This window comes from Salmo trutta, chromosome 36 (genome assembly GCF_901001165.1).
Source record: "Salmo trutta chromosome 36, fSalTru1.1, whole genome shotgun sequence".
In the NCBI taxonomy this organism is placed as follows: domain Eukaryota; kingdom Metazoa; phylum Chordata; class Actinopteri; order Salmoniformes; family Salmonidae; genus Salmo; species Salmo trutta.
Window position 1 is genome coordinate 8,724,908 of NC_042992.1, and position 9,089 is coordinate 8,733,996.

At 45.7% G+C, this 9,089-nt stretch overlaps 1 protein-coding gene across 1 annotated transcript in view; it reads right to left on the reverse strand.

Moving 5' to 3' along the window:
• Positions 1-8,394: 8,394 nt before the first annotated feature.
• The window catches only part of LOC115175347 (fatty acid-binding protein, heart), a 4,785-nt gene continuing 4,090 nt past the window's right edge, over positions 8,395-9,089 (reverse strand). The window contains exons 3-4 of the mRNA XM_029734558.1: positions 8,868-8,969; positions 8,395-8,657 (exon numbers count right to left, since the gene is read on the reverse strand). Coding sequence (XP_029590418.1) covers positions 8,604-8,657; positions 8,868-8,969 — 156 coding nt within the window. The 3' untranslated portion in view covers positions 8,395-8,603. The remainder of the gene's footprint in view (positions 8,658-8,867; positions 8,970-9,089) is intronic.

Below are 9,089 nucleotides of genomic sequence, written 5' to 3' on the forward strand. Positions count from 1 at the left end.
ACTTTACCAGCATGGCTACTACAACATTCTGCAGCGATACAGCATCCCACCTGGTTTGCGGTTAGTGGGACTATCATTTGTTTTTCAACAGGACAATGACCCAACACACCTCCAGGGTTTGTAAGGGCTATTTGACCAAGAAGGAGAGTGATGTAATGCTGCATCAGATGACCTGGCCTCCACAATGTTCTGAAAGAGCTGCAAAATCTGGACCCCTACAAATCAGCCGGGCTAGACAATCTGGACCCTCTCTTTCTAAAATTATCTGTTGAAATTGTTGCAACCCCTACTACTAGCCTGTTCAACCTCTCTTTCGTATCGTCTGAGATTCCCAAAGATTGGAAACTGCCGCGGTCATCCCCCTCTTCAAAGGGGGTGACACTCTAGACCCAAACTGCTACAGACCTATATCTATCCTACCCTGTCTTTCTAAGGTCTTCGAAAGCCAAGTTAACAAACAGATTACCAACCATTTCGAATCCCACCGTACCTTCTCCGCTATGCAATCTGGTTTCAGAGCTGGTCATGGGTGCACCTCAGCCACGCTCAAGGTCCTAAACGACATCATAACCGCTATCGATAAGAGACATTACTGTGCAGCCGTATTCATCGACCTGGCCAAGGCTTTCAACTCTGTCAATCACCACATTCTTATTGGCAGACTCGACAGCCTTGGTTTCTCAAATGATTGCCTCGCCTGGTTTGCCAACTACTTCTCTGATAGAGTTCAGTGTGTCAAATCGGAGGGCCTGTTGTCCGGACCTCTGGCAGTATCTATGGGTGTGCCACAGGGTTCAATTCTCGGGCCGACTCTCTTCTCTGTATACATCAATGATGTTGCTCTTGCTGCTGGTGATTCTCTGATCCACCTCTACGCAGACGACACCATTCTGTATACTTCTGGCCCCTCTTTGGACTCTGTGTTAACTAACCTCCAGACGAGCTTCAATGCCATTACAACTCTCCTTCCATTGCCTCCAACTGCTCTTAAACGCAAGTAAAACTAAATGCATGCTATTCAATCGATCACTGCCCGCACCTCCAGCATCATTACTCTGGACGGCTCTGACTTAGAATACGTGGACAACTACAAATACCTAGGTGTCTGGTTAGACTGTAAACTCTCCTTCCAGACTCACTATAAGCATCTCCAATCCAAAATTACAACTATAATCGGCTTCCTATATTGCAACAAAGCATCCTTCACTCATGCTGCCAAACATACCCTCGTAAAACTGACCATCCTACCGATCCTCGACTTCGGTGATGTCATCTATAAAATAGCCTCCAACACTCTACTCAACAAACTGGATGCAGTCTATCACAGTGCCATCCGTTTTGTCACCAAAGCCCCATACACTACCCACCATTGCAACCTGTATGCTCTCGTTGGTTGGCCCTCACTTCATACTCATCGCCAAACCCACTGGCTACAGGTTATCTGCAAGTCTCTGCTAGGTAAAGCCCCGCCTTATCTCAGCTCACTGGTCACCATAGCAGCACCAACTCATAGCACGCGCTCCAGCAGGTATATCTCACTGGTCACCCCAAAGACAATTCCTCCTTTGGTTGTCTTTCCTTCCAGTTCTCTGCTGCCAATGACTGGAACGAACTGCAAAAATCACTGAAGCTGGAGACTCATATCTCCCTCACTAGCTTTAAGCACCAGCTGTCAGAGCAGCTCACAGATCACTGCACCTGTACATAGCCCATCTGTAAACAGCCCATCTATCTACCTACCTCATCCCCATACTGTATTTATTTATTTATCTTGCTCCTTTGCACCCCAGTATCTCTACTTGCACATTCATCTTCTGCACAGCTACCATTCCAGTGTTTAATTGCTATATTGTAATTACTTCACCACCATGGCCTATTTATTGCCTTAACTTACCTCATTTCCACTCACTGTATATAGACTTTTTGTTTTCTTTTGTTCTACTGTATTATTGACTGTATGTTTTGTTTATTCCATGTGTAACTCTGTGTTGTTGTATGTGTCGAATTGCTATGCTTTATCTTGGCCAGGTCGCAGTTGGAATTGAGAACTTGTTCTCAACTAGCCTACCTGGTTAAATAAAGGTGAAATAAATAAAATAAAATCACCTGACTTCAACCCAATTGAGATGGTTTGGGATGTGTTGGACCACAGAGTGAAGTAAAAGCAGCCAACAAGTGCTCAGCATATGTGGGAACTTCTTCAAGACTGTTGGAAAAGCATTCCAGGTGAAGCTGGTTGAGAGAATGCCAAGAGTGTGCAAAGCTGTCATTACGGCAAACGGGTGGCTATTTTGAAGAATCTAAAATATAAATATATTTTGATTTGTTTAACACTTTTTTGGTTACTACATGATTCCATATGTGTTATTTCATAGCGTTGACGTCTTCACTATTATTCTAGAATGTAGAAAATAGTAAAAATCAAGAAAAACCCTTTGAATGAGTAGGGGTGTCTAAACGTTTGACTGGTACTGTGTATCCAGTTTCCTCAGATCTATTATTAAAACTGAGGAGAGTAGTTTTCAGACCAGACCTACCGTATCGGTGTATCCAGATCTCCCAACACCTGGAGAAGTGTTTAACATCTTCAGAAGCCTTCTCCCCATCTCAGTTTACAATCCAGGGTTACTCCAAGCAGTTTAGTCACCTCAACTTAATAAATTTCCACATGATTTATTACAAGATTTAGTTGCGGTTTAGGGTTTAGGGAATGATTTGTCCTAAATACAATGCTTTTAATTTTTAGAAATATTTAGGACTAATTTATTCCTTGCCACTCACTCTGACACTAACTGCAGCTCTTTGTTAAGTGTTGCAGTCATTTCAGTCGCTGTAGTAGCTGACGTGTATAGTGTTGAGTCATCCGCATACATAGACACACTCAAAGCAATCGGCATGTCGTTAGTAAAGATTGGAAAGCGTAAGAACATTCTAGAACACCCTCTGTGTTCTGTTAGACAGGTAACTCTTTATCCGCAATATAGCAGAGGGTGTAAAGCCATAACACATATGTTTTTCTAGCAGTAGACTATGATCGATAACGTCAAAAGCCACACTGAAGTCTAACGAAACAGCTCCCCCCAACAATCTTTTTATCATCAATTTCTCTCAGCCAATCATTTGTGTAAGTGCTGTGCTTGTTGAATGTCCTTCCCTATAAGCGTGCTGAAAGTCTGTTGTCAATTTCTTTACTGTAAAATAGCATTGTAGAAGGTCAAATACACATTTTTTCAAAACTTTACTAAGGGTTGGTAACAGGCTGATTGGTGGGCTATTTGAGCCAGTAAAGGGGGCTTTACTATTCTTGGGTAGTGGAATTACTTTTGCTTCCCTCCAGGCCTGAGGGCACACACTTTCTGGTAGGCTTAGATTGAAGATATAGCAAATAGGAGTGGCAATATCGTCTGCTATCATCCTCAGTCATTTTCCATCCAAGTTGTCAGACCCCAGTGGCTTGCCATTGTTTTTACATTACATTTACATTTACGTCATTTAGCAGACGCTCTTATCCAGAGCAACTTACAAATTGGTGCATTCACCTTATGATATCCAGTGGAACAACCACTTTACAATAGTACATCTATATCTTTTTTGGGGGGGAGGGTAGGGGGGGGGTTAGAAGGATTACTTTATCCTATCCCAGGTATTCCTTAAAGAGGTGGGGTTTCAGGTGTCTACGGAAGGTGGTGATTGACTCCGCTGTCCTGGCGTCGTGAGGGAGCTTGTTCCACCATTGGGGTGCCAGAGCAGCGAACAGTTTTGACTGGGCTGAGCGGGAACTGTGCTTCCGCAGAGGTAGGGAGGCGAGCAGGCCAGAGGTGGATGAACGCAGTGCCCTTCTTTGAGTGTAGGGACTGATCAGAGCCTGAAGGTACGGAGGTGCCGTTCCCCTCACAGCTCCGTAGGCAAGCACCATGGTCTTGTAGCGGATGCGAGCTTCAACTGGAAGCCAGTGGAGTGTGCGGAGGAGCGGGGTGACGTGAGAGAACTTGGGAAGGTTGAACACCAGACGGGCTGCGGCGTTCTGGATGAGTTGTAGGGGTTTGATGGCACAGGCAGGGAGCCCAGCCAACAGCGGTAGACAACAACAATAGACAACAACAATAGACAACAACAATAGACAACAATTATTGTTTCACCTCTTCCACACTCACTTTACGGAATTCAAAATTACAATTCTTGTCTTTAATCATTTGGTCAGATACACTTGGATGTGTAGTGTCAGCGTTTGTTGCTGGCATGTCATGCTGATCTTGCCAATGAAAAAAATCATTAAAGTAGTTTACAATATCAGTGGGTTTTGTGATGAATGAGCCATCTGATTCAGTGAATGATGGAGCTGAGCTTGCAGTTTTTCCTAACATTTCATTGAAGCTGCTCCAAAGCTTTTTACTATCGTTCTTTATGTCATTTATCTTTGTTTCATAGTGTATTTTCTTCTTCTTTTTATTCAGTTTAGTCACATGATTTCTCAATTTGCAGTACGTTTCCCAATCGGTTGTGCAGCCAGACTTATTTGCCATTCATTTTACCTCATCCCTCTCAACCATACAATTTTTCAATTCCTCATCAATCCACTGTGATTTAACAGTTTTGACAGTCCTTTTCTTAACTGAGTGCACGCTTATTAGTAACTGCAAGTGTCAAGTGCAGCGTCTGATTGCTCCTCATTACACACCACTGACCAGCAAATATTCTTTACATCAATAACATAGGATTCACTACAAAACTTATTGTATGACCTCTTATACACTATATTAGGCCCAGACTTTGGAACTTTGGTTTTCCTAGATAGCAGAAGTAGATATTCTCATGGCTTGGGGGTAGAAGCTGTTTAGAAGGCTTTTGGACCTAGACTTGGCGCTCCGGTACCGCTTGCCGTGCGGTAGCAGAGAGAACAGTCTATGACTAGGGTGGCTGGAGTTCTTTGAACGTTACTAATGTTTTCTTGTGTTTTTTCTGGAAAGATTTCTTAATGTTATGAGAATATGACTTTAAATAGAACCATGGACTAACCTGCAGAAAACATTATGCTGAAAGACTGAAATTCCCACAGAATAAAGTTGTTTCTTAATGTTCTCTGAATAATTTGAGAACATAACTTTAAAGCTGTGTTTGTGTAACTTTTTTGGGTGACCCGACCAGATTCACATATAAATATGAGGTGTCCTGTGCTGTAGGGTCTCTCAACTTGAACCTAGTTGGTAGCCTGTCTGCAACACACGACACCAATCTATACAAGCCAGGAATGTGCCGGAATTAGAACACACACACACAGAATCACAGCCCAGGAAACACACACACACACACTTCTACGCCGGCAGACAGGCACCAACCAACATTTCCGTTCACCTAGTAGGAGTCAATAGTGGTACACACACTCTAATGCCGCGTTCAAGTCCCTTCGGAAACTTGGACATTTCTGACTTGCTTTCTCGTTGTAGAAAGAGGATACCCCGAGTTTCCCCACTTGGGAAGTATCAGAATGAACCAATAGCAAGCTTTACACAAATAACTTACGTTAATTTTAACTCTGAGGTCCCCGAGTTTTCCCGACATGACGTGAACGCGGCAAAACACACATACACGCTGTCCAACACACATACACACACACACACACACACACACACACACACACACACACACACACACACACACACACACACACACACACACACACACACACACACACACACACACACACACACACACACACACACAGACGTTGTCCTATAATTATTCTCCCTGTGATGCTCTGTAAAGACGTGAACTGTGTTCGCTGGTTTGGATCCTCTGATCTCTGCTATAGTAGTACGACAGGTCAACTCCCCTGCCCTGAGCCACACACAGCTAGCCTCAATACCAAACATCCTGGTCTCTGCTATAGTAGTACGACAGGTCAACTCCCCTGCCCTGAGCCACACACAGCTAGCCTCAATACCAAACATCCTGGTCTCTGCTATAGTAGTACGACAGGTCGACTCCCCCTGCCCTGAGCCACACACGGCTAGCCTCAATACCAAACATCCTGGTCTCTGCTATAGTAGTACGACAGGTCAACTCCCCTGCCCTGAGCCACACACAGCTAGCCTCAATACCAAACATCCTGATCTCTGCTATAGTAGTACGACAGGTCAACTCCCCTGCCCTGAGCCACACACAGCTAGCCTCAATACCAAACATCCTGATCTCTGCTATAGTAGTACGACAGGTCAACTCCCCTGCCCTGAGCCACACACAGCTAGCCTCAATACCAAACATCCTGATCTCTGCTATAGTAGTACGACAGGTCAACTCCCCTGCCCTGAGCCACACACAGCTAGCCTCAATACCAAACATCCTGATCTCTGCTATAGTAGTACGACAGGTCAACTCCCCTGCCCTGAGCCACACACGGCTAGCCTCAATACCAAACATCCTGATCTCTGCTATAGTAGTACGACAGGTCAACTCCCCTGCCCTGAGCCACACACAGCTAGCCTCAATACCAAACATCCTGGTCTCTGCTATAGTAGTACGACAGGTCAACTCCCCTGCCCTGAGCCACACACGGCTAGCCTCAATACCAAACATCCTGATCTCTGCTATAGTAGTACGACAGGTCAACTCCCCTGCCCTGAGCCACACACAGCTAGCCTCAATACCAAACATCCTGGTCTCTGCTATAGTAGTACGACAGGTCAACTCCCCTGCCCTGAGCCACACACAGCTAGCCTCAATACCAAACATCCTGATCTCTGCTATAGTAGTACGACAGGTCAACTCCCCTGCCCTGAGCCACACACGGCTAGCCTCAATACCAAACATCCTGATCTCTGCTATAGTAGTACGACAGGTCAACTCCCCTGCCCTGAGCCACACACAGCTAGCCTCAATACCAAACATCCTGGTCTCTGCTATAGTAGTACGACAGGTCAACTCCCCTGCCCTGAGCCACACACGGCTAGCCTCAATACCAAACATCCTGATCTCTGCTATAGTAGTACGACAGGTCAACTCCCCTGCCCTGAGCCACACACAGCTAGCCTCAATACCAAACATCCTGGTCTCTGCTATAGTAGTACGACAGGTCAACTCCCCTGCCCTGAGCCACACACAGCTAGCCTCAATACCAAACATCCTGGTCTCTGCTATAGTAGTACGACAGGTCAACTCCCCTGCCCTGAGCCACACACAGCTAGCCTCAATACCAAACATCCTGGTCTCTGCTATAGTAGTACGACAGGTCAACTCCCCTGCCCTGAGCCACACACAGCTAGCCTCAATACCAAACATCCTGGTCTCTGCTATAGTAGTACGACAGGTCGACTCCCCCTGCCCTGAGCCACACACAGCTAGCCTCAATACCAAACATCCTGGTCTCTGCTATAGTAGTACCACAGGTCAACTCCCCTGCCCTGAGCCACACACAGCTAGCCTCAATACCAAACATCCTGGTCTCTGCTATAGTAGTACCACAGGTCAACTCCCCTGCCCTGAGCCACACACAGCTAGCCTCAATACCAAACATCCTGATCTCGCAAGCTTACATTCTGTTTCGCAACACGGACAGAATGTGAGCTTGAGAGATCTGGATGGTTCGTATGAGCCTAACACATGACCACAACTACTCAGAAATGGGTCAAAGTGGAAAGGATTTTGCAACATACTTTTTAGGTTCTTATTTTTCAGAGTAAATAACTCACGGACACTAGAGAACCTTATCTAAGTTTAATTCTTCCCAAAGGGTTGTTTCAGCTGTAATTCAGACACCGACATGGCTTCCCCCGTGGTAGTACTCATACCCCACTTTTGGTGGAGTCTCCTTCGTATCTCTGAACATTGCATCATTCTTGCTAAGCAGGGAACTAAGTGATATTAGCCTTCGACGGTTTCTCCCTTTATCAGTACTGTCACATGCTATTGTTTTCCCTGCACTCAACACATTCCAAGCTTAGTTGTCTTACGACAGAGAACCATTAACTTCTCACTCCGTTATATACTACGCGTCTGATCTATCATGTCTTTAATAATATCTCAATGTTCAAAGTTTACCCCGAATCCAACAATACGCACACGCACTGCCTACACACACCCTTTTCTGACAGCAGAATATAGAGCAGCTTTGATCCGTCTGAGGAGCCATGTGCTGCTTCCCCTACAGCAGCCTCAGATCTCAACTTGGCACAAAATGGCTGCCATAACCCACCCAGATGGCTGCTACAACTGTAACACGTGATGAGCCATTTGGCACAAAATGGTTGCTACACACAGTTAGTAGATTCACTGAGTTTTCTCCAGGCCAGTGGCAAAATCCCTGTGGTTTGATGAAAGTAGAGCCTCTGGTGTAGGTGTTGTGACTGTTGTCATGGGGATTGTGAGGTGACTGACAGAGAAGAACTCAGGAAGGCTTTAGAGAAGAAAATAAACGTCAGTGGAATTTATTCAGTGTTTCATACAAAGGAGAAGCACTACAAAGAGAAGGACGGGACAACATAGAAGGGGTCGGGGTTTAGAGGTCAGACAGGGGTTAGAGGTCGTTACAGTGGGGATCGGGGTTAAGGGTGAAGGGTTGTTGTTATTTTGGCAGGTGTGGTAAAGGATAGTTTTTTTGGCGGACGTTGTTACTCGGCCTTGATGTAGGAGCGTGTGCAGATGACATCACCAAGAGTCAGTGTCTGTGGAGAGGAGAGGAGAGGAGAGGAGAGGAGAGGAGAGGAGAGGAGAGGAGAGGAGAGGAGAGGAGAGGAGAGGAGAGGAGAGGAGAGGAGAGGAGAGGAGAGGAGAGGAGAGGGGAGGAGAGGGGAGGGGAGAGGAGAGGAGAGGACAGTTAGATATACAACATGTAAGAGTTAACACCAATACACACACACACACTCAGTACTGACCAGTTCGAGGGCGTTGCCGCTGACTTCACGGACCAGAGTGGTCTCCTTGCCGTCCCACTTCTGCACGTGAACCATCTTACCACCGTCCACCGTTATTAGGGACTAGAGAGAGAATGAGACATTATGAACACACGCGTCATCTCCCACTGAATGGGGAAACTGGAGAGGAATCTACTGCTGATAAAGGAGAAGTCTCAGTGGGTTTGAGACTGAGGTTAATGT